Source organism: Argiope bruennichi, chromosome X1 (assembly GCF_947563725.1).
Source record: "Argiope bruennichi chromosome X1, qqArgBrue1.1, whole genome shotgun sequence".
Classification (NCBI taxonomy): Eukaryota; Metazoa; Arthropoda; class Arachnida; order Araneae; family Araneidae; genus Argiope; species Argiope bruennichi.
In genome coordinates this window covers 108,219,323-108,246,379 of record NC_079162.1, presented here as the reverse complement: position 1 = coordinate 108,246,379, position 27,057 = coordinate 108,219,323, and the positions used below count along the sequence as shown (strand labels likewise).

The window sequence follows — 27,057 nt, the reverse complement described above, 5'->3', positions numbered from 1 at the left end:
GAAGTGTCTCCACAAAGCTCAGAACCAAATTTAAAGCACCAGGCTATATTGTGTACCACTCTAAAATCATTTCTGAATATATATTAACTGCAAAACACAATTTTGTTAGAAAATTAAATGGAGTACTCCAAATTGATTCTAGAGCTTAATGGAAGAATATGGTAATTATGAAAAACTAGTGGGTGAATCATATGTTAATAAATATGAGGCAATGAGGAATGCATCAAACTGAAATTTATGAAGCAAAAATATACATTCCGTTGGAACTATAAAGTACCAACCATTCATATAGTATGAATCACAGATGTATATTAATACAGAGTGTAACCAAGATCAAAATTAATAACAGATCAGAAATTTTTCTTTCTACAAACAATTCATTCTAGCCAATAGTTACTATGTACAAAAAATAGTTGCTATAATCAGATTGAAAAGGCTGAACAATAAGATTTCCAAATTTTTAAAAACAAAAACTTTAATACACTAGAAACAGCTTATCCCATTTTTTTTATGAAATATCAACATAATCAACAATAACAATATCTCAGTTTCAATCCGAAAAAAAATGACATTTTTTTTTATTTTAGCATCACTATACACAACAAAAATGATAATTGCTAATTCATTATTAATTTACATTCAAGTGAAAATTCGACATTCACAATAAAAACGATTATTGCTAATTCATTTTTAATTTACATTCAAGTGAAAATTCGACATTCACAATAAAAATGATTATCGCTAATTCATTATTAATTTACATTCAAGTGAAAATTCGACATTCACAATAAAAATGATTATTGCTAATTCATTATTAATTTACATTCAAGTGAAAATTCGACATTCACAACAAAATGATTATTGCTAATTATTAATTTACATTCAAGTGAAAATTAAGGCGTTCACAACAAAAATAATTATTGCTAATTTATTATTAATTTACATTCAAGTAAAAATTAGACACTTTTTTATTGCCAAGGAAAAGCACTGTTACAAACGAAGACATCAATAAATATTAACCGTCTAAAAATTTATCAAAAAATATTTATTTACAATAAATAAATAAGGCGACAGCTTTCACCACAAATCTCCCAAGAATTTCGCTTGTGATAAAGCTTTGAAAATTTTTTTGAACAAAACAGGACGTTCACATATTATTTGGTTTGGAATATTTTTTAGCGTTAAAAGTGAATATAAATACTTCTCATCACATGGATGAAGCCCACAGCAGCTATAAATGCAAACTGTAAACATAACAATTGAAAAAATTTAAGTACAAAAAAGTATTCTTGGAACAATCAGTGTGCAAATTTAATTCACACAAGTCAAGTTCAATTTATGTATAAGTCAATGTATAAATAGCGGTTTGGGCAAATAATTTTTAGAATGCAAGTAATGCAAAACTTCCTATTTAGAATTCTTAAATATAATTTTAATCTCAAAACTAAAGCTTCCTAAATTTTGCTTTACAATTAAAAATATGCTTCCCATCTATTTAGATATCAGTTACAACCTGCATTCTGCACCCTTTAGATCTAATGAAAGTGGATTCTTAAGCATTATAATCACAGATCCAAAGTTAGTAGTAAAAAGTTTAATTTGTCTCCATATTTTCAGAATGTCCTGCATTGCTACCCTTTTCACCTGATTGTTGTGCTGGTTTATCAGCCTTCTCTGATGTATTGTTAGTGTCTTGCATTTCACTATCAGTCTGTGGTTGCCCATTTACATTTTTATCTTCAGGAGGTGGTTCTACTTTAGGCTTTGGTTTATTTAAAATTGGGTAAACTTGCCTTTCCAAATCCTGGAAGTAAAAAAAAATAGTAAAAAATTAGGCAATCAGTAGATACGAGGAAAAAAGGTCAAGATTTCAAAATTATCGAATACGTCAATACTTCTTTTCTGTATTTTATATATCAAATTATACTATAATTAGGAGGAATACTAAGATCTCAGAAAACTGACACAAGGCGAGTAGTCAAATTTCATCTTGAACAATCAGCACTATTCAAGCTCCTTTGATATTTTTTTTCCGCAAGTGTCTTATGACAAATTTGATAATATTGAGAAAAAAAATTATAGAAAGTTCATTTGCATATTAATTCCATAAAAGATATAAAGGAGGTTAAAGAAAAAAAATCAAGGTTATAAAATTAGGAAAAGTTATTAACAAAATAAGGGTTTTCTATTTCTTTCGAGAAATTTTGCTATGTACCTATTCCAATTCTTCATCCCCGCCCTCACAAGTAGCTTTTCAAATGCAATATACCTGGCTTGATCAGAAATTTTCTTTCCTAAAATTATCCTTTCTGAGAAGGAATCACTTTCTAGCTTTCTATTCATTAAAATTGTAATCACTTGCAGAAAAGCAGCTAGTCATTTATAAACAAATTTATCATTTCCGAGAACACAAAATTATCCCTGAAAAGCTACAATTCTTTCCTTACCAAGACAAGTAAAAGGGGCAAAGTCAAGTCAATGATAGAGATATATTTTCTTCCATTATCAGTATTTCCATAAGCTGAGGGGTATGAATTTACACTAATCTTCAAACCAAGTAAAATACATATAATTCAACAGACCTGAGTATAAGGAAAAACTGCTTTCTTTTACTTCAACAGAAAAAAATGTAAGTATTCAAATTTTAAAAAATAAGCATTTTTAAGGTCCTTATAAATGGACCATTGAGAATAAACAATTTTTAAAAACTTAATTAAAGAGAAATTCCAAAACTTCTTAGCATTTAGTTAAATTCAGGAACATTGATCAGAAGAATGGAATTAAAGTTTCAAGTTGCTTAGTCTAAAATGTTGAAAATTTTTCTTTTATATGCTAATTGAATATACTTGCCTCTCTTTCTTTCATTATTTGTGATACAGTAACAGGAGGATTTTGATAAGGTTGCAAGTTAGCCAAAGAATGTAGATATTGCCCATACCACTGTTCCTTCTGTTCCCATATACTCTTAACCTACAAAAATATTATAATTATAAAAAGGAAGTACTTTTAATTCTAAACATGACAGACTTGGAATTTAAAAAAAAATTGAACTTCACAAAATAATGGATTATGAAAACACTTGGAAATAAAATAAGTATGATTAATTAAACATGATGATTAAAGGAAGTGTTTGCAATAATAAAATTATTGCAGAATTTTTGCAGAAAAGAAAATGAAATGATCTCAAACAATGATGAAATTCGAATACAAAAACGATGAAATCCCTGTTTTTGTGGAACTGTATCATGCCTTCAACTGCTTGGTGAGCAATTTCCAAATGCTGAACTAACAAATTGTTTTAAATACTGCATTCCATAAATAGAAAGTATCCCACTTTTTAAATCTATACAACTTGACTATTATGTTTCTCACTTTTTCTTACTTCTGCCATTTCTGCGATCTGCAAGGGAATTTGCAACAAAATTTAAAAGTACTCATGGCATTAATCAACTACTCATTGAAAATCACTTATATTTTAATAATTCATTAAATTGTAATTCATGGAATGCTTACAAAATTTCTATTTCTAAAATAGAAAATTTTAATACTTTGACCACCGATTGTCTCGCAAAATTTCTTCGTTTGGCGCCGGCAGCACTAATTAAGATTACTTCGCTTGTCACCGACAATTTATGAGGTTATCGGGAGATTATAAACAGTCAAGTTTTACTAATACTTTACGTACGACACCACTGTGGTGTCGCCAGCCGTTGAGCGATAATTTACGTACATCATTGTGGTGTCGCCAGGCGGCATAGTGTTAAACTTATCTGAAGTCTACTTACATATCAAATGCATCACCACATAACATTGCATACAATTTTCAGCAGAGTATCTAAATTAAGAATCCATTTAACCAAAAATGGAATTCAAACCAAAAAATTAAATCTAAACTTTAATAGATTTATCAAGCCACAAACTATGCAGAATATTTTTAGTCATTTAAGAACCACTAATACTTTCAGAAACAGTAATAATACCTTCATCATATCTTCTTTTTCAATATGAGCATATGTTTCTTCTTTCGTTTCATATGACTGTAATGCCTTATGAACCATTTGCAAAGAAGAACCTAGTGCATTCATTGCTCCTGGCCTCTGTTCCCACTCCGAGTACCTGAACATAACAGGATCACCATGTTTCTGCAATAAAAAACAATTAAATTAGTTAGTGGTGATCTATTTCAGAATCATAAAAGATTTCTATTTGGAAAAATGAACATACTTTTAATTTATTTAGCCTTTCTACATATACACTTTTCTGTTGATCTTCACCTTCATCATACAACCAATTTTCTGTTTCATCCAGATACTGCCTGATGTCATCCCTCTCCTATAAAATAAAGCATAGCATTATTAATACTAATAGTCATTAATACTTAACAAGATGTGAGTAATTATAAGTAATTAAATAGAACTGATTTTAAAATTTTCACTGGCATACTCCTCAAAATTATGTAAAATGTGACTTAATTTGGAATTTTATCAATACAATAACATCTCATTCCTGAAGTCTGATAACATTCATTATACAGTTGAAAAACTTCCATAATAGAAGCAAGTCCCTTTGTAAACTTTCAACATAATTGCTTTTGGTCTGAAAAAGAGTACTTTTTATATCGGAATTAATAGTTTCTTGGCATTTGCCAATTTTTTGAAATTTTTTCTATAGTAGAATATGCAACATCAGAAACGGCTGGGGATAGGAGGAGAAGGAGAAGAAGAAGAAGAAGAAAAAAAAAAAAAAAAAAAGAGGCTGAGAATTTCCGATTTACATTAATGTTATTCGATTTATAAATCGTGTTGAAGTTCAATTTTATCAACATCCTGATTTAAAACAACATTCGGTTATTTTGGTACAAACCGCTTCTTTTCAGCTGTGCCATACAAGCCAACAGCAGGACATTTGACACTGGTGAATTAAACATGCACTAAAATCACTTACATAGAGGTTCTTTGGTAAAACTGGGTTTCAAGCCAGGATCACTACAACCAAGAAACCAAGTCATAAATACCAGGTCATTGTGGCCCTTACTCAAACTAAATAAGGGTGATAACAATAACTGAACATAATGTAACTTGCAATTACATAACATATAATCAAATCTTTCATATTATACTAAAATACAAATATAAAAAAAAAACAGCAACTTTTTATTATTATTCAACAAACTTTAATTTTATCACACAGATCCATAAAAAGATACCGCGATTATATTTTCACTATATCTGTCACCAAACTGTATTATAATAAAATCACAATGGAAAAAAAAAATCTAAAAAACGACCAGGCCACACCATGACATCCTCAAAAATTTAAGGAAATTGTTAAGACAAAAAAGATTAATCATATAATGGTAATTATTACAGGGATCAATCCTTAAATATATAATCTGATTTTAAGATATATATAAACATAATTATTCACGCATAGAAATCAATGATGTGATGACCAATTTGTCTTGAATATGCATTACATATACTTCACAGCGATACAAAACAAAGGAACAGCCAAATTAATTAAACATTCTTGGAATTTTTTTAGAATTAAACAAATATTGGTGTGAAGATTGCACTGCAATTCATAAGCATAAAATGCTGTCGTTCGAAAGAATTATATTTAGTCTGAGAACTGAAATCCACCTTAAACAGGTTAGTTATGTACAAATTAAATCAATATATGTATGTTACTTCTCATTTTATAGGGAAATTGCTTCCCTACTGAATGCTATAGTTGAGATAATTCACTCAAATGCATGAAGAACAATATGAAAAATTGTAAATTTGCAAGTCAGCATAGTTAATTCCACCAAAAATATCGATGCCATTTTAAAAATAACACAATTGGTTAATAATAAAAACGAATTTTAATTTCAATCGCATCTTGCTTATTATAACATAGATGGTAATATGGCAAGACTGGTTATCATATTATAAAAACGATTATCATGTTCCTTGGAACCATGACGACTTATTTAGGATGCAAAATTAAAATCTTGAATTCAATAATATAAAATATTTCTTGTTAATAAATACGAATTATTGGTATATATCCGAATTCCATTAATATTTTTAAGTAAATGTATAGTGGAAACAGCTTTATTTTTAAATACCTGATCAGTAACAAATTTTTCCAACTCTTCTCCAAGTTTTCCTCTGAATTCATACACATACTCTTCAACTGCATTCTTGGCGTCTGCCTTTTCTTTTTCCATCTTGTCCTGCTGGATCATTTTACTCTATAAAAATAAAACCATGATATTAGAAAATTTCAATCATCATTTTATAGACATTTTCTATTATTACCAAAAGAAAAGTAATACATTCTTTTAAAACTATGTAATTAACTAATGACAACGCACAACTTTCATATCTCATAAAATATTCTTTTAACTTGATAAAAGATTTTATGGCATAAATTCAAAACGCAGGCTGTATTTTCACATGTAAGGAAATAGGTAGAGATAGCAATACTATTCCAGTCCAGTGACACTGTTTGCAGCTAAAAATGAATGCCAAAATAGAAAATCCAACAAATCTTAAAATTCATGGAGCAATATGATTTTGTCAGCAAAATCTGCAATTCACCCTAAATTGTTATTTAAGAACTCCAGATGAATCAACCAAACCAAACTTCAGAGCATGCAGAATTAAGTGGAGTGGGGGGGGGGGCAGTACTAATTCTCAATAATGTCATAATACTCCATTAGATGCACCAAAGAGATTTTGAAATAGTTATGTTGGGATATTTTTCATTCATCAATAGACCAGATTCGACACCGAGAGAACATTGCTTCTTAGATATGTAAAACAACTTCATTCTTTGGATTCAATTTTTCAAAAAATCTAATTTTATAAACAATTATTTCAATTTTAAAACGTTGAAAAATAAAGTATTGTTGTAATTGATATATGTCATTAAAAAATCGGGATATAAATGTTAAAAGTCTTTGATTACCAAATGAAGTGTTTTTTTTATTGCTTTTGTGTTTTAGAAAACAAAAGCAATTAATAAAATTATAGGGACAAAACTCAAATTTTCATATTAATCAAAATAATTACACAACAATGACACATACCTCCTTCTCAATTAAGAGATTTAAGGTGTCTTTTGTTAAGCTTGGAACTTCAGATTTAATGGGGAGATCTATATATTTCACCTGATTTTTAGACTTCTTTTGCTCAGGTTCCTTTTTATCATTGTCCTGTAAGAAAAATAATTTGTTATGCATATATAAATACACACACACACACGACGGTTCATGAGAGAATTCTCATAATTATCATTCGTTTTCTAATTTTTTTTCCGAAAAATTACAGAATGAAATTATCAGTTACGGAAAATTTTACAACATAAAAGCACAAATTGTATTATACAGAGCACTGAAGTTAAAACAATAAGTAATTACCTGCTTCTCAGATGATTTCCCATCATTCATTTCTTCTGAACTAATATCCCCATTAGGTGGACCAGCATTATCAGACTCCATTGCGTCTTCCGATTTTTTGTTTTCAGGAACGCTATTTGAGATTTCTGAAGTCTGTGCATTTTCTTGTTCATTAGGGGCAGCAGTTACTTTTTCAACCATGGTGGCTGATGAAATCGAGAAAATGCCATGTATGTTGATGCGTGCTTTAACTTTGACTTTAGAACTTTCTCCTTCAGGAGTTGGAGTGACATTCATCACAGTGAAAGTGCCTATTAATAGCAAAATTCAAATTATTCATTACTTTTAAATCATGATTCATAATGAATTATTTATTTAAAAAATACAATTAAGCACTTCATGCATACCATTCTGCATTAATAAATTTTCTGGAAGATAATTACATATTTTAGAGTCAAATTATACAAAAACTAATCTGTTACTATACTCAGAGTTTGGATGAATAATTTACAAATTTAACTGCACTAATCCCTTAAATGATTTTGCACATGCATTTGTCTTTTATAGAAAATAGTTTTAGCCCAAAATATAATTGTAAAATTTTAAAATGAGACATTACTACTGCAAAAAATGGCATTTATGATAAAATCTAATGGATTCTAGAAGAAATGCTGAAAGCCAGTTTTTAAAACCATCCATACATTACACAAGACTGATATTATTTTATTTGATAACACTAAATAGTATCCCAGCAGATTCTGTTTGCTGGCAACAAATTGTACGCAAATTCTGTAAAATAAGCATGATACAAGAAGCAGTTGTACTCTATCCTCTGCATGAAAATGATTAAATGTCATAAATCATAATAAAAGGCTCAATAACCAGCTCATTCACAGTGTTCCACATTCAATATTCTCCACGTTTTTTTTTTTTTTTTGGAATGATTACAAATTTTCTAAGTTCAAATTTTTTTTAAGTACGGCTTATCAACAATTTAAAACAGCAAGTCAAATATTTTTACTCAAATACCTTAAATAATTTAGCATTTTAAGGTACTCTGTGTTAGAGGTTTAGTTCACTATGCTCAAAGGGAAATTAAATATATGGAATGTTGCTTTAAATTGTCCCACTTCACAGGGTTAGACTCAAAGTCATTGAACTAATTTAACCCTATGAAATCTAGTTCTTTTAAAATCCAAAATGATCGAGAAAAGACAATAGACATATCCATTAATCTATAACTTTCCAATATAATTAAGCCATGAAAAAAACACTTCCCAAATGATAAACTGTTCAAATGCTGATTGAGAATTTACATATTTGATCTATAAGTTATCAAGTTGCAAACTAAACAAATTTATTGCAAAACATTGAGATTACTCCCCAAATTTTATCCACCTCCTAACTAAATCCAAAAGGGTCAAGACAGGAGAAAATATTTTAAATGACATAGTTTAATTATTTAGAATTCCACTATCATTTGCATGAATTATAGAATAGCAATTTAACAAATCACTGGAAAAAATAGCAAATCCAATTGAATTTTACAAGGAATAAAAATTAGAAATTTGACATTACCTATTTTGGGGACACCAACAGATCCTGTTTTGTCTGAGTACAAAACATCTAAAGTGAAAGGTTCAGTTCTAAAGAATGTGAGTAGTCTAGTGTAAGGAACTGCATGGAATGCTGGGAAAATTTCTGTTTCACTGAAAAGAAAAAAAAAATTTAATGAATATTTATACTTTTTCCATAATTAATGTTCTAAAAATGTAAACTTGAAAAATATTGAAAGGAACTTTAAGGATATATGACTCAAATATAAGCTTTATACACTAGTAGCCCAATCAAGGGATCTTTTTAAATTAAGAGCACAAATCAACTTAATAAAAAATGAGATATAGTTTCATATTCAAAACATTAGCATCAGTTAAAAATTAATGAGATAGGTGTTTCATAGTCAATTTATATAGAATATTATTTACACAACATTATTTCCGGAAATGTTGACATTTAAAGATATATAACTATACTATAATTTTCACATCCCATAATAACTTGAATAGCATAGCAAAAATTATTTTCATAATGCAACAGTTCTTTAAAACGAATGTTAACATATTAATTTGCTGGAATTTTTTTTCCCCTAATGGATTTTTTTTTCAGTAACAACTAAAATAAAACCTATAGAAGATTGCTATACATATCGTTTTGTTGTTACAGATATTTTACGTTTTAGCAACCATTAATGATGTGCAAATAAACTGTAAAACAGTAACATTAAAACATTTCTTTCAAACTACAAACATGTTACAAGTCTTATGAAAAAGTAGCCTCATTTCTATGCATTTTTTAAAAGCATGGAATCGCAGAAAAAATTGGCTAATTTAATAGATAAATATTTAGAAAATACAACAAAATATTAAGAAATAAAGGAATTTCAAACTCATCACGTTACCTCTAAAAAATTTAGTGATACGATTTTGATGTCAATATCTGGCTAACAAGCAATGTAATCCAATTGAAAATTGTTTATGGGTATGGAAATGCAAATTGACAAAACAAAAAAGAAACAATGAAATGAAATCATTTTAACTCTGGAAGAAAAATTAAGTATCCTATAAATAGGACACTAGTATTAACAGATTAATTTACATTGATCATTCTTATTCAAATTTCCAAAAATATCAAACTATTTATCTGAGTAAACTAATCGAGGCATACCTTTCTTCTTCAGTTTTTACTGCTTTATAAACAATTTTGATTGGATATGGCTGGATGTCAGTGATTGAGAAGTCTCTTACTTTAAATGTAGGGGAAAGCATAGCACACTGAAACAAAACAACAAAAAAAATCAATCTTAAAAAAAGAAATTGAAACACATAAATGAACATGCAATTGAATTTTAGAAAGAATTGATGTGAAAAGTATCTTACATAATTAAATGTTACAGATAAAGTTTCCTCTCAAAAGTAGAACAAAGTATAAAGAATGAAATATCATGAAATGCAGAATTTTTCCAACAAAATTAAATAAGAATTCAAAAACATGTTAAGCACTGCTTTAGAACCTTAATGCTTAAAATCTAATGAAACTGCAGCACTTTTTTTACAAGGTAAGTTGTATTTATAAAGATACTGAAGTTATAGCTAGTATAAAAGTAAAAAGGGAAAACAGCACTCCTAATATAAAATATATATAGAAAAAAGTATACTATAATTTATACACTTCCAGTTTAAATTCTGAACACCATTTAATTTTGCATATTTTTTTAAATCAAGAATAAAACTAAGCAGACGAGAAATTCAGAGAAAAACTGCATGATTCTTCATTTCATTGGCTGGGATGGGGGGGGGCAATAAAATACATATTACTAAATATTTTGAAAAATTAAATAACTAAATTTAAGTTATTAAAAATTATTAATTACTTGAACAAAGTTTCTTTTATTAAAAACTTATGCCAATATACAAATAAAATATATTAAACCATGCCAATATTAATACAGTAGTATTATGAGTATCTTTATTTACTAATTTACAATTTCAATTTAAATAGAATTATGCTGAAACGCAGGATTGAGCAGTGTAGCAACGTTATATGAGTTACAGCACTCTCACAATTAGAGTGCATTAAACTTAACTGCTAATATCCGAGAAAGTTTATATAATACTATTGTATTCCTTTGATACATACATCACAAAGATTCAAATGTTTTCAACAAACGAAAATTTAAATTCAAAATCTATGAACAACATAAAAGGGAGTTTAATTTGGTGGAAAAAGTAGATGCTAGCAAACATTGATAAAACCAAACTGCTTGTTCCTGCATGCTACATTCTCTTTGAAATTACTACTGGCTATTACAAGTGCTTCATATTGCACGAACTTAAAAAAAAAAACTTATAATAAAAGTAACGATCAAAAAAATTTCAATTTCTTCAAATATGATCAGAATAAAATTGACTTTTCATTTGAAAAAAAAAAATCCAAAAGTAAATGAAAGAAGCTCTCACATGTTGTATATGTTTTATGAAAATCAGGCAAAACAATGACATTACAATGTTCAATTATTTTAATGTAAAAGATGTTTAATAAAGCAAACACTGCAAGATATTAGTCAAGTGAGAAGCATTACTATGCCTATCATAACTGAGTGTAATCTGTTCAAAACAATTAATGTCACGATACAATGCAAAGTGGGCTTCATCTGTATACATGACATTCAATAATTATTGTGGCTCATATTCCACTTGGGCCAGGATCTATGTAGCAAAGTTTAGTCTTTTGCCTGTAACTATGGTAATAACTGTTGAAATGCTTGTATCTTATATGGATGCACAAGGATTCTGTGCAGAATACATTGAACAGGCTGTTAAAAAATCTCAGTTATTCATCCAAGCTTCACAAGCACTATCATTCCCCATCAATGTCTCAGATGCTATTTTTCCCATGACACTTTATACAACATAGGCACATTCCTTTCAAGGACAGTCTGCCTCTTCATGGAAAATCCTCCAAACTCCCTATTTCCTCAAAAATATTCAAAACCCCATTCAATAAAATAGTTTGTTTTTCGTTTTCTTTTTTAACGCTTCAGCCTTTTCTCTATGCAAAACTTTAGCAATATATTAATAGTGGATTCATCATTCTTGTGGAAAAGTTTAACCATAAATGATATGGCAAACAATAGCATGCTTTTGGAATAGAATGACGAATCCATTTCCTGCCAATTTTATTGCTAACTTGTTTTACATAAATCATCTCAATATGATGTGTGATTATGCCACTTACAGTTTTGGAATTTTTAAACATGTAAGAATTCAATGGTCCTCTGATCATATTTGTGCAAATTACAGCAATGCTTTATTTACTATTAATTTTTGAATAATTTTTTCCAACAATTTATAATGTACAATGTATTATATTTACCTGATAAGCTACATATTTTACATTTGCATTTTCATTTTCACAGATAAACATGATTATAGAGATAAGCAGTAACATAACTGAAAGCAAGCAACACAAGCCATTTAAACAATTCATGAATCAACCCTATTGTAAAACGGAAAAATTAAACAGTAATAAAACATTTCTCGTGTTAAAGCAAAGTTGAAAAGTTATTCAGCAATGAGAAAGAAAAAATAATCGTTTGAAGAAAATCAACTGAACAAAACCTGCTTGCCTGGGTAAAAGTGCTGAACATTTACAGTTTTGTGCTACCAATTGTCACTCAAAAGACAATTCAAGAAAAATCTGGTGCATTTACACATTGACAATGAGTACTCCATGCGAACTATTGTGGGATGTATATCTCAAAAATGAGCATAAGTGAAAATAAATTAAACAAAAACTACATATGTATGATTAATCAAGTTATTGTTAACATTTAAAATAATAAAAAGAAAAAAAAAGTACATTTATTAGAGGTGTGTGTGGGGGGGAAACTCACTTGCAATGCACATCCTCTCGCAACAGCTTCATCTTGATTTAACGTAGTACTAGGTTCTTTACCAAATACTTTCTGTATTAAGGATTTAAATGCAGGTATTCTAGAAGACCCACCAACAACTTGAACAGAATCAATATCTTCGGTTTTAAGGCCTGAAAGTTCCGAAAATTTGTACAAAGAATACTTTAACACATCATTACATAAATAACAGAAATACACATGAAAAGATAAATATTAAAAGAGAAACTGTACCTGTATCACGAAGCAGCTTAACTAGAGTATACTCTATTAGTTGCAACAGATTAGCAGATAATTTTTCAAAAGTTTCCCTGCAAATAAATTTTAAATTCATATAAAAAGGATGAAGTGAGAAGGAAAAATAAGCCAGAATAATATGCAGAAGGTTCCATGTTCTGAAAAATTCACACTGAAAAATGCTCACATCAATTAATTCACCATTTGCGGAAGATTAAAATATTTTAGAACTATTTTTTTGAACTTCAACACAATTACATATCAACAATTGAAGTTTATAATTCTACCAAATTAAAATAAGAGGGTAAAAAAAAAAAAAGATACAAAATACTGGAAGTGTAAGGGGAGTGATACTGATCAGCAAGGCTACATGCTAACTCTGAAAGAGCAACAGAAAGTAGAATTGTTTCAAGACAATTTCTAGACATTCCACCTCGAAAATCTATTTTATTAGAAATAAGACTGCAGTTTTACAATTACATTAAATTTTTGATTATTATTTAACAGAATCCAAGATCTGAATTTTAAAAAGAGGACTGTAAGGTTTTATGCATGAAAGACAAATTATTTGCACTTTTACAACCCTTTGCAACACAGTGTTCCACTATATTGAACACCTAACTTTGTTCGCTTCTAAAATCATTAAATTCAACTATAAATAATAATAGTTTCTAATTATAGATCCATTTTTAATAACAGATGATAATTTAAGTTGATCCATAAATTTCAGCTGTAGACCATTTTACAAAAGCTTATTTTTCTCCAGGGAATTTTATTAATTTTTCTAATAAAAAAGATAATTGTTGCAAAAATAATTTCAATAGTATTTTGTTGGCTGCATCCTAAACTATTATTCTATATATTTCTAAATTTTTCATAGAGTAAGCATATATATAATCATTGGATAAAATTAGATATTCCATCAACTGGAACACTGTGCTGAGCATATTACTTAGCAGGACCCTGGAAAGAGAACAACCGTGTCTTGGTTTCCTGTTCTTCCTTTTTCATGGAAGATAAACTCAGTTCAAGGAGTATTATTTGGAGGGGTCAGAATTCTTGGAAATGACCGAGCCCAACTTTGGGTCTGAAATTTTGTGATTTTACTTTGTATTAATAGTTTTGATCATCTTTACTAAAGCTAAATAGAGTTTTCTGCTCTTTGAGTTTTGCTAATGCTCCTTTTATATAATAGTGTAAATATTTTAATTACATATATATTATAGCTTATTTTAAATAAAACTGTAAATTTTTGTACAGCAAATTGTACTGAAAATGATATGTAGTGATCAACTCTTTCCGAAACACTAAAAATGTTTCAATCATGGCCCTCCAATAACAAATCTGAGAAAGGCTCTTTGTGGTGCACGTTAGATTATGCTAAATCTGCTACACAGGAATAAAGTAGTCTTTTTTATTCAAATGCTAGAGATTTTACTCATTTTCGCAATTCACTGCAATGCTTAGTCGCACTAGCAGCACAGTGTTCTAGTTGATTGCACACACCCAAAATCAAAACAATAAATACAATCTTCACGAAATTTAATCTGTGCACTCCCATAAGCCTAAACAGGTTATTTACAAATGTTTTTCGTGTTAGACTTTAAAATTTAAAGGATAACCCAACTTCAACACTTTTCTAGATAGAACATCAATTTGACATTTCTTAATTTCAAAAAAAAAAAAAATTTAAAAATTACTCTAGAGAAAAAAATATTTAATATAGGAAGGAAAAACTATTTTTAATACCTCAAAGCAATAAAATGAATCCTTGTATTCAGTGAATACTTAAGCATCTACTTGCTTTTTCAATTAGAAAAGATTTAAGCAAATAGCAGAGTAATTTTTATTCAATACTAGCCGCCTTTGGCAACCAGCCGGTTTGCCAATCTTAATGTTCGTTAAAATTTTAATAATTAAATATTTTATGCAATTCCTATTTTAATAGCTTCTTCATCAAAATATTTTAAAACTTCAAATTTTGATAATCATATAATTCACTCATAATATTATAAACGCCCTCAGTCATAACGTAATATGTATCTCTAATTTTCTGTTAGCTCCCGTAGAATTTATATTTTAAATTAAAGTGGAAAGGATTAATCTGCAATTAATATAATAATATTTGTTACTGAAACAAAGTATTTTTTTTGTAATATGATTACTGAAAACAGTCACTGAGCGTTTAAACTTTATGGGCACTAAAGAATATCTTTCTTAATTTATGTAATATTTCAAGAATTTGCCAACAAAATTTTCTCAGGTTCATCATGACCAGATCGATTACTTAACAATGTTTAATTTTAAATGCATCAAACACTAAGAAAATAAAACGAATCGTTTAAAATAATCGGTTGAAAACAGGTTAAAAAAAACTACTTAAAAAACGATGGACTTAAAACTATAAGCATATACAAAAAATATATAACTAACATAAATACAATTTAATTACAAAAGCATGCAACTAACCTAAAAATAATTTAAATCATCCGTTGATAATGGTTGTCATGTCAACAATCAGAACACAATGCGCATGCGTGAATTTTCAACGCCAGTTAGGGTAACGCCAATGCGTGAGTTTTTCTACGCCAGTTGGAGTATAACGCTATGCAGATTAGAAATTTTTAATTTCCTTTATTCTGTTTTATTTTAATTCAAAAGTACTTCAGAATGAATCTGAAACATGGATTAATTAACAATGTTTAATTTTAAATGCATCAAACATTAAAAAAATAAACAGAATCGTTTGAAATAATCGGCCGAAAAATCTTAACCCTAGCCTCATTACTGTTGGGGGAAAAAAACTGAAGCCTTACTCATTTGGCGGTGGGAAAAATGAAAAGATTTTTTTGGCGGGAAAGTTAGTTTTTAATTAATAATTAAAATTCTAATTCAAAATTCAAAAAAAGGGACCCCAGGTGCACATTCCTGACCTCCAAGGTATACATGTACCAAATTTGGTAGCTGTAGGTCAAACGGTCTGGCCTGTAGATCGCCAACACACACACACTGAGCTTTGTTTAGAAGTATAGATAAATACAAACTACAATGCTAGATTCAAAAGAATTCTACAAATACCCAAATTAAAACGTATTTCACATTAAAATTGTTAAAGGCAGTATAAAACAATTTGTACGATACTGATATAGTGCAGTTGGTATGAGCTGAAAAATTCCATGACATTTTTTAGTCATATTTTTGGTTAAGATACAGAAAAAGAAATTCCTTCTATTTAAGTAAGTAGAAGATAAGGCCTGTAAAGATTTCTCAGAATTCCCTTTATGAATATTATTTATATTTTCCCTTAATCCAAAACAATCAGAGCAGAGAGGGATTAGTTCAACAAAAGAGAAATTCCAATTTTTTACTGATTTAGATTATCAGCCTGCAAGTTAAATAAATTCAGTCTATAAATTAAAGGAATTCTATATTCTTGTCTTCATAAGTTTTAAATAGTAGTTCATTTTAAATGCTGAAATTAAATGGTTGCAAAATGACATTTTTCAATATTTACATTTTAACTCTTCAACGCTCATATCCATTTTTTAAATATTAGCACTTGCATGGGGTCATTTTGACCCTTAATTGTCAGACACTTTATCTTATCGGTATTTGTAAAAACATAAAATGGTCAGAATACATGAAATTTCTTTTTCCCCATACAAAAATAATGCCCTTTAAAATAAAAATATAATTTTTAATTTAAAAAAAAAAAGATCAAAAGTGGATTTAATCCTTTTTTTCCCTCCAAAACTTCTGTTTCCAATTCTCCCCCCCCCTTCTCTTCATTTAAGATTGCAATATTTTGTATATAGTTTACATTTGAAATTTTTTAGAAAAAAGTTTAAACATGCAACTTTGAAAATTCAGAACATTTTCCCTTCATTTTTATATACATACTCAAAATACACTTATTCCTCATTCCAAATAAAATTAATTTTTAACAAAATTTCCAAGACAATTTAATCATATCATAAGAGAATACATATTATATAAGAATTTGCTATTTTTTCATAAATTGGAAAACACCTTTGATAGGATTTTCTAGATTTCAAAACCAGTGTTTTGTTCCGATTCTGCATCCTGATCACTTTCCAAAATTAAATAAATAAATAATTAAATTCCCAAAATTCCATCAGTATCTGATAAATCTGAGCCATCACCCTTTTCAGTATCGGTAGTGAGAAGATCTCTGAATCTCTATTGCTCACGTTCTAAGCTTTAAAATCCATAACATTAAAAAGAACCTGAAATAACAGTTCATGGGGTTAATTTTACCTCAATCCATCAGTAAAAAATGAGATACATTGTTTCATTGATTTCTGCTCTTCTAATCTTCTGGCTCCCTTACAAAGGTATAGAAAGTAAGAGGTATAAACTCTTGTAAATTCATCTTTCTAAACAAAACAGAAAGGATGGGATCAAAAAGACCCCATGTGCATGCTGATAGGTTAACCTTTCTGCAAATTCTATATATTTTAAAATATGAAAAGAAAATACAGTCAAGCACCTTGCACAACGAGTAATTTGCATAAGTAAAACAAAATGGAAGAAAAAAAAATACTAGCTTAAAGAGCGCTGTTTCTCAAAATGAGTAGCAAGGAGACAACATAATGCCACATGCTAAACTGGCTTGTATCCATCTGAAACTTGCTGGAAGAGAATCCATACATCAAGATGGAAGCAGCTTTGTTCAGATAGTGTTTTTGTACAAGATTTTGAGAGATACGAACAACTGTTCATGGAAACTTAATCTACGAGATTGTTTCATTATGGGGCTAAAAAGTAGATAACATTGATGAGCTGCAGGGAGAGGAGAAGCAAAAAGCTGCAGAGAAGATTTGGCTAGGAAAGGAAGAAATAATAGATTCAACAAAACAACAATCTTCCAGTGATATAAGGAAGATTGTAAAAACATGGGAAATTATTGAAGCATATATTAAGAAGCATTACTCTAATAAGGCAGTAACAATGCATATTATAAATTCATTTAACCCTTTCGGGACGGAAGGTCTCTATCTTAGACGCACGTACAGGATGGAGCATTCGCGAAAGGAATCATCCCACAAGACAGGGTTTTGCATCGCTAAACCTAGCTTTGGAAGAAAAAAAAATCACAAAAAATAAAGTTTTAAGTCCTAATGTTGTCATTTTTGCTACCTTTTTAAATTATTAGTTCAATCATAATATGAGCACATTCTTCCTCTGAAAAATAACATTTTCTGGCCATAATAAATCAAACCCAAAGCTTCCCGTAATAAAAAAAGAAGTGCACTAAATGTATCTGAAAGCTACACAAAATACAACAGAAGTGATGGTAAAACCTAAAAAAACTAATTACAGTTACACAGTAATAACAACAACAACAACAAAAAAAAAGAATTTGGAGGGAGACCAGAAATGCGAATTATTCTATCAATTGGAAAGTTACACAACCCAGCCCATTGCATTACTCTTACCCCCTTCCCCACAACAGCTGATGAGTAAAATATCAAAGTCAGGATAAATATGAGCAAACTGGTCAGGATACTAAAACTATATTAATTTCAAAAATAATGGACACGGTAGCCATCTAGTGGCATTTCAAAATTGTTCCAGTATAAAATGCACACATGCATCACCGTCCCATGAATTCCATTTCCAGCAATCCACTCGTAGCGAAAGGGTCAACAATAATGCTATATCTCATTTTCAACAAATTTCGAAATATAACCAAAGATAAATATCTCTATATAATTTTTTACAAAAGAAAATATGGATTATAAATAATAAATCATATTATTTTTAATTAATTAGTTGTTGTTTTTTGAAATGGCGAAGTATAGTCAGTCCTATTTTACATGGATTCCTATGGAAAAAAATTGTTTAGCCTAACTAATGTCTCTCAATATGAGTCAGATTCAGGAACAGATCATGCTTGTTAACAGTGGTTCCATTGTAGTAACTGTCCTTTTAAACTTTTTTAAGATTTAGAAACTACGAACTTATAATTTGGTTATTATATTTTATTTTAACAATTCCAGTTTCATTCAGCATGCCAAAACAATAGGGAAAACATCGTCTACAAAATGCAAAGAATTAAATATGACAAGAGAAAATAAAATGAAAAAATTTAATATTCAATTTACCTTTTCATTCTTCCACTAACATCTTTGTCTTCCATAAAACATTCAATATTTATAGGAAGTTCCAAAGAATTTGCACTCATTTGTTTCTTCAATTTTTCACATTCTTGTAACAACCGAATTACAGCTCTTCTATTACTTAGAATATCAAGCTTATATCTTTGGTTAAAATCTTCAACAAAATGCCTTACTAGAGTATTATCGAAATCTCTCCCACCTAGATTACGATTCCATGCACTGCCTAAAATCTGAAAGAGTAGGAAAAAAACTTAGAATCTGGTAATCTTTTATGACTACACGGGTTAATTAAAAATTATAAGCTAACAATGCAACATACCTTTAATTTTCCTTTGGTGAAGGCACATGCTGTTGCTTGTATTGAGGAATTCCCTAAATCAACAAATACTACATTCTTAGGTTTGTCCTCAGGCAGGTCCTGTTTATAGAAGCCATATGCCAAAGCCACTGAAAATAAGAACTTTCAATTTATAATGAACTGAAAAATCAAACAAAAAAGGAAACTCAAACAATTTTTATACTCATTTTAAACATTTCAAGCAATAAATTAATTATGACATGCAATTGCCAGTATAATAGAGGAAATGACTTGCTCGGGAATAGTAATATGAATGGAAGTAAATTGAATGAATTAAAGTAGATCAAAAACGGCATCTAAAAAAATTATTTAATAACTTTAATATAATTTTGATGTATCATAGAACAATATCCTTTTTTGCAGTTATAAAATAGTAAATATTTTTTTTTTTCATAATATCAAATTATGTTTTGCCAAAAATACTTGTTATTCCTTATTTAAAAAAGTTATTTCATTGTTCACACAATTACAATTTAAGATCCCTCCTATTCCAATAAATAATCAGTGGAACTCCTAAGGTGAAAGAAATTTAGCATAAAAAATATAAAGCTAAATGCTCATTTGAAGTAAATGCCTTTTGATCTCTAAGTAAAACAAGAATTTAAAATTGGGTTTGTTTATTTCAAAATTATAGTACTTAATTAGGAACATTACATTCGATTATTTTAAGAAAAGTTATTTTACCATGTTATTCAAAATAAAAACAATAGGATGCATAAGAGAACAAAAATACAAATATGTAACCAATTTTTTAAAAACTAAGTAACAAATTACCGGCAGTTGGTTCGTTCATAAGCCTAAGAACATTCAAACCAGCTATTTCAGCAGAATCCAAAATTGCTCGTCTCTCAACATCAGTATAATATACGGGAACCTTGAAAGATCATTTAACTTTTTAGTCAGAAATAATAATAATGAACACACATAATACAATAGTGAACTATTTACAAATGAAAAGGATAATGAATAATTCTTGTTTCTATTTATCCATTTTTCTGTCCAGTGACCATGTAGGGTTCATTTCTCCCCCCTTGATACTGTCTAAGAAAGGATAATTCTTAAGAGCAACATTCTATCAGCCAAAAGATAATAGGTAATGAAATTTAACTTCATTATTTCTTGGTAATATCATTGAAATTTCCACAATATATTAATTTTTATTTCAGACAAAAGGGAGAGTTGCTCAGTAAAATTAATTGCATTTATTTCTTCTATATATTAGTGAAACTTTTCACATTTATTAGATAACTTTATGTCAGGACTGAGCATGTAACTTCTCAAAATTATGGAAATTATGTTAAAACCATTAAATTATTACTTATAGTCTGTATTTTCTGTAGGCGGTTGAAGGTCATATTTTCTACCTCGTAACCAGTAGTCTGTCTCGCAATGCTGAGGCAGATAACAGTGTCACTTTTTTTTCCTTTCTTTTTTTTTTTACACAGCTGTTAAGGTATTCTGAAGAAAAGATATTCCCGAAACATACTGGCACGGAAAAAAAACAAGATTTGTCAAAACCATGGCAACAGAGAAGGAGAAAGAGTGAAGATAGGGAAAATTAGTGTCTTTGAAATGCCTACAGAAATTACACAGACTATAGTAAGCAACACCACTATCACAATTTACCAAGCTCTACAAAAGTAAGGAAGATCTGAATTTTTTCCAACTAATAACAAATATTTCTGATCTTTTTACATAGCTGGTATGAATATCAGATTACATGCCCATGACAGAAATGGGAGGGGGGAGGGGCAGAACTACTCATTATTACTTAGAAAAAATCAATACTTTATTTCTCTTATTAAACTTAGAAACTGAGATATGCAATGTTATTCATAAGCAATAAAATGAAACCATAAAATTTACTAAATCCAAAAATTTAAGGCTGGTTAAAAGATATCCATTTAAAATTAAGAACACATAATGTCAAACAATTTAAATACAAAGATCCATATTTCTTTAGGAGAATACAAGAAAATTCTTTTTCTGCATTTTTACAAGATATAGAATATTCCTTACCAGGAAAATACCAAACCCTTCCATAAAAGAGTGAGATATGGTTTACCATTCCCTCATTTCATAATAGCAACAGAACTTCAATAAAAATCTTTTTGATATTAAAAGAAAATTATTTTTCCTACCACTTCAAGCACAATTTCAATTAAGAAAAGTATTTTGGAAAATCTTTAACACCTATGCATTAAAATTACAAGTACTTCTCAGTTTTCTTACCATACATTTTGATGCTGTTCAAATTAATTGGAAAAATCTGATCAAGCTATAAGTTTTACAAGTATCCTTTAAATGGTCAATAGCAATTACAGGTAAAATTAAAATAATCAAATAAATAAATAAAAGCTTATAAAAAAAGAAGATGAAATAAGAAATATAAATATGAAAATTTCATATATGAATACAAGATTCCAATAAAATATAACTTTTCAACAAGAGAATTGAATGAATAAGAACTTACAGATACAACACAATCTTGAACTTTGATTTTTAAATTGCTCTCAGATATTTCTTTTAGTTTTGTAAACATCATGGCCATTACTTGAGGTACAGTGAATACATGCTGTTCTTGTAAATAATTAACCTGTAAAAAAGTTTACAAATATAAAATTCTTGAAGAGGGAAAAATGCAACATCAGAAAAACTTCACAGGAATATTTACACATCTTGTTCATTTATTATATTTTAAATAAGCTCAACTAAAATTTAAGACAAGGTTAATACAGCAATTTGTAGCAGCAATACTTTATAATAAAGATACTTCCACATAAAAAGCATTAACTTCTAATAATATCACATATTGGATGAATTTTATGACTAAAAAACCTTAATACTTTTATACAAACAAAATGTGCATTCATTAATGTAATTTTTATTTTTTTTTAATCTTAATGATTTAACTTTAAAATAATCCCATTACACAATTTTCTTAATTTCTTTATACATTCTTGAATTTTAAAAAATAAAATATTGACAGCTTTTTTTTTTCCTCCTCCTCAAGAAAAATTAAATTTTGACAACTACTTTAATTATAGTTAATTATTACAAAGGAATAATTTGCAGCAAGCCTTTTAAATAAAAAAATATTTAAGGAAAAGAAACTATGTTCTGGAGCTTACTCCAATTGCTTAATATTGCAAATGTCTTCCTCTCCTGTTCCATACACAAATCTTATGTACTGCTTAGTCAAATAAAATAAAAAAAGAGCACAATTTTTAAAAAATAAAGCATTGAAAAACACTAGTTGCCCTAAAAAACAAATCTGACCATGTGGGTATAAATAAAAAAAATCAGCAACATATAATTCATCAAAATAAAATTACAACATAAAAAAATATTTTATTGCCTTAACAGATACTGAAAAACAATAATTTAATATAATAGCCATAAATTTTATACATTGAAATATGTTAACATTCAAAAATACAGTTGTGTGTTAAAATTAATGGTAGACACAACAATAAATAAAAATTTAAAAAAAAAAATGCAAATACCTGTAATCCAACCTCGCCATTAGGCAATTCACATGTCTGAAATGGTACATATTGCAACTCTTGTTGTATAACTGGATCTTTATACTTGCGTCCAATTAACCGTTTGAAACTAAAGATTGTATTCTTTAAATTTGTAATCTGCTTATTTTTTGCTGTCACTCCTAGATCTCTGGTTTTTTCACCAAATGCAACATATGTCCTGAAAAGGAAATAAAAAGCACAAAAAATACATTAAATAAAAGACTATTTTCTTAATATTAGAAAATTTTTAAAATAATAATTGATGAGCTTAGAAAAAAAAATTTTTCATAAAATTTATTTAATTTTTTTAATTTATCCTTCAAAAATGTTTTGAGCCAAATAATTAACATTTTACATTCTAAACCAGAGTATAGCTCAATGAGCTGTTTTCAGTGAAACAATATTTAATCTGAAGTGACTCTCAGGGTTAAATTTTAACTTTATGAACTATAAAATTTCCTATTGCATATGCTTGCACTTCTTTCAAATATTGAATATATAAGATAGGCTTTTATTAGACAATCACTTATTACAGTATTTTACGATATCTCACTCATGGGTTTTCAAATGACTTTCGCATTTTATCAAATACAGATGTCATTAATTTTTGCTCATGTTTAATTATTTTTTTGTAAGACCTTTTCCTTAATTTTTTTTTCATTATTTATCCTTAAGCAGTAATTCTAAATACCATTAAATGCTTACTATATTATGAATAAAAAGTGAAGTTTATAAGATACATATGCTACAAATATTTAAAAATAAAGAAAAAAAAAATCACGAATAGCCTCAAAAACCCTCAATCCACACAAAGACAGTTAATATAGCTCAGACCAGAAAATGTTCAGTAATCAAAATGGATTTAGGAAAGATTTAAAAATTGCATCAAACAGCATTTGTCAGGTTATGTAATTTCAAAACTAGAGGCATTTTGCGAAATTAAGACATGAAAGATAGTCTGCAATTAGATTCATAAATATGCCATTTAAAACTGGCTCTTCTGACTAAATACTGAAATAAATTACCATCACTGAAAATTTTCAAAACAACTTAAAAAACAGAATATATGTTTAGAATATTTAATATCCAAGACTCAATTCAATTTCTATATGACACATCAATTAATAAAAATATACTGAATAAAATATTGCCAATTAATTTCAAAGTTAATCATAAATAAAACGCTGCTCTGCAAGATAATTCTTAAAATTTGGGGAAAAAAATGTAAAACTAATACATTTTTTTAAAAAAATATTTCATCGAAAATCTCCCTTTACAGCATATAGAGTATGTAAAATCAATATTACCATCACACAAATAAAAAAACCCGAAATCTCAATCAAGCTATCAAAAAATTTTATATAAATTTTAAACTAAAAGAATAGTAAACTTCAATTTTTTACTAAAATTTAATTTTTTCATAACGATTTAAAAAATCAGATGCTATTAAAACACTGCACACGTTTTTTTTTTTTTTTTTTTTTTCAAAATCGCGGAAACAAATTAAAAATTGCAAATCATGGGAAATAAAACACGGTGCATTAAGAATGAAGAAATTTAAATTAAACAATACTGACTTTCTATTAATATAAAAAATAAATGCAGGTCATCACAAAATGCCATTTACAAAGAAGCATAAAAGAAAGCTTTAAATACTAACCGAAACAATATCAGTAATATGTATAATCTAATTAATTATATTTACATAGTTATGATGACAAAAATTATAGAAATAGTCTTTAAAAAAACTTACGGGGTCGATCGCTGACTGTATTCATTAGCGATGGTCTCAATACCTCCAGCTCTAGCAACAGCAATGTAACAGTTTTCATTTCCAATATCAATACCAATTACAGACATCTTGGAGAATCTCGATTCAGGACTGAAACTATAAACACTATCGAACTATCACAGTTCACAAAATTCAAAGGAAAGCAAAGACACTGAAAGAAGTGATGTCACACCTACAACTTTGACCATAAAAAGAAAGTTCAGGAACATTCGCAGTGATTCGCACACTACGGATATGAAAGAGAGCACATTACCGCTTTCCTTAGCCGGTTTTACCGTGAAGAGGACGATATGCCATTTTCAAGTATTAATTTCTGAACAGAAATTTTTAAAAATTTTGAAATTTTTTATAAGAGAAAAAAATTTAATATTTCAAGATATAAGAATTTAAGGAAAGAATAGAAATTTTATGAAGCAAATTTTCATCTTCATTCGGAAAAAAAAACAGAATTGGAATACTCAGGGGATAAGTAGATAAAAATCAAAGTCACATGTCATTTTAAAGATGATTGTAATATCTTTGAATACTTTTTTCGGGTCAAACTTTTTTCGTTTTCAAACTCTCCAACTGATTAGTGGGTTAATAGCTTTGTAAAACATTAAGAGTATTTAAAAATCAAAGTCACATGTCATTTTAAAGATGATTGTAATATCTTTGAATACTTTTTTCGGGTCAAACTTTTTTCGTTTTCAAACTCTCCAACTGATTAGTGGGTTAATAGCTTTGTAAAACATTAAGAGTATTTAAATTAGGCTATAAAAATTATAATTTTTTGTCATTCTGTTTCCAGTTATTTTAAATTTAAATTTTTTTTACTGAACTCTGTGATCTGGAAAGTAAACCTTAATTCAATTTTTTGTTATTTCAGTATTTGTTTCTTAAAAATGCTTATATGAGGATTAAATAAAAAAAAATTATTAAAAGAAATTTTCTGATTTGGAAAGTTGAGGATGTAAAGAGGCCTCCCAAAAACTGCATCGTCTAAGGACCACTACTGAGCATAATCTGTCTCTGTTTGAAGCTACGACACTTTCAATGAAATAATAATTTTTAGAATTCTTTATATTATATTGAAAAACTTTTTTGCTTTTTTGAATCGATAGTAAAGTTAATTATGTGCCTTGAATTCAATGAATTACGTATTCATCTGCCCAGTTGGCAGTTAGAATATTTTGTTGAGTTTTTCCCTATATCTCCTTCACAAAAATCTGACATAAGAGAAGAAAAGAATTTGGTATGGGTTAAATTCCAGATATTTTAAATTCAGTGACACCAGAAAATCGTTTAAAACTGCCTAGTCGATTTGACGATTTAACTTTCGTTTATGATGTCGGGTAGCAAATAAAGTAAGATGGTATTCAGTTGAAGAATGAATCTTTTTCATTACTGATGAAAGGACAGACTATAATAAACAATAAGTTTTTTGGAAAGGATTAAGGAATATAAATCCACTACTATAGTGAAAAAATTTGCGTTGTTCTAGTATTATTATTTAGTGGCTTTCTGAATTTTAAGGGAACTTGGTACATTTGTTGCAACAGAAAAAACTGTTAGATTTATAGTAAAAAAAAAAAAAAAAAAAAAAAAAAAAACATTTGACATCTGAAAAAGCAGTTAAGCTCATATATGTACCATATAATTAGATATTTCTGCACTATGAGGAAACAAAAGAAATAGAATCCAGATTTACCGAACGAAGAAAATACAACACAAGAAAACAAAGAATAAGAAAATCGATAATTATTTACAAGGAGGAAAACAATCCAGAAAATTATAATTTATGCTATTCGTCTGAAGTTAAAACTCTGAGTCTGACTCTGAAATATCTGAATTTGATTCAGATTAATGCTTAAACTATAACCTAAGCTTTCAAAACGAATAGTAAACCAGTGTATCTTTCATGAAAATTGCTGTAATGTAAACCTATGTATCTTTCATTCAAATTAGTTAGAGCAACTTTAACTAATTAAAAAAAATTTAATTAGAGTTTATCTTTTTTTTAAATATCTGCAAATACATTGATAAGGATTTTCTTATTGTAATTAAAGAGGTTAATATTAAAATCAAGATTTCAATGTAAAGAGCACAATGTATCATTTTGAGTTTTTTTAAAAATTTTTTTAGTTTTAATTAAGAACACTTT

At 28.3% G+C, this 27,057-nt stretch overlaps 1 protein-coding gene across 1 annotated transcript; it reads right to left on the bottom strand.

Annotated features, from left to right (window-relative positions):
- Positions 1-216: 216 nt before the first annotated feature.
- LOC129958538 (heat shock protein 105 kDa-like) lies at positions 217-25,189 on the bottom strand. The gene is made up of 17 exons (XM_056071081.1): positions 24,876-25,189; positions 23,102-23,300; positions 22,069-22,191; positions 20,370-20,469; positions 19,557-19,684; positions 19,223-19,467; positions 13,092-13,168; positions 12,840-12,991; positions 10,112-10,218; positions 8,966-9,096; positions 7,409-7,698; positions 7,079-7,204; positions 6,113-6,238; positions 4,225-4,332; positions 3,981-4,142; positions 2,851-2,970; positions 217-1,804 (listed from the first exon to the last, which is right to left on the bottom strand). The coding sequence occupies exons 1-17, from the start codon at positions 24,980-24,982 to the stop codon at positions 1,595-1,597; spliced, it is 2,511 nt and encodes an 836-aa protein (XP_055927056.1). The 5' UTR covers positions 24,983-25,189; the 3' UTR covers positions 217-1,594.
- Between the last annotated feature and the right edge of the window lie 1,868 nt (positions 25,190-27,057).

What these genes read in the sequence shown, in the direction of transcription:
- LOC129958538 (XM_056071081.1), bottom strand. Translation starts at nt 24,982, where the DNA reads ATGTCTGTAATTGGTATTGATATTGGAAATGAAAACTGTTACATTGCT. An exon ending in TCACCAAAGGAAAATTAAAG is followed by an intron (nt 19,468 to 19,556) that starts GTATGTTGCATT and finishes CTACTCTTTCAG; the next exon opens with ATTTTAGGCAGTGCATGGAA. An exon ending in AAAAAGAAGATATGATGAAG is followed by an intron (nt 2,971 to 3,980) that starts GTATTATTACTG and finishes ATATTTTTGTAG; the next exon opens with GTTAAGAGTATATGGGAACA.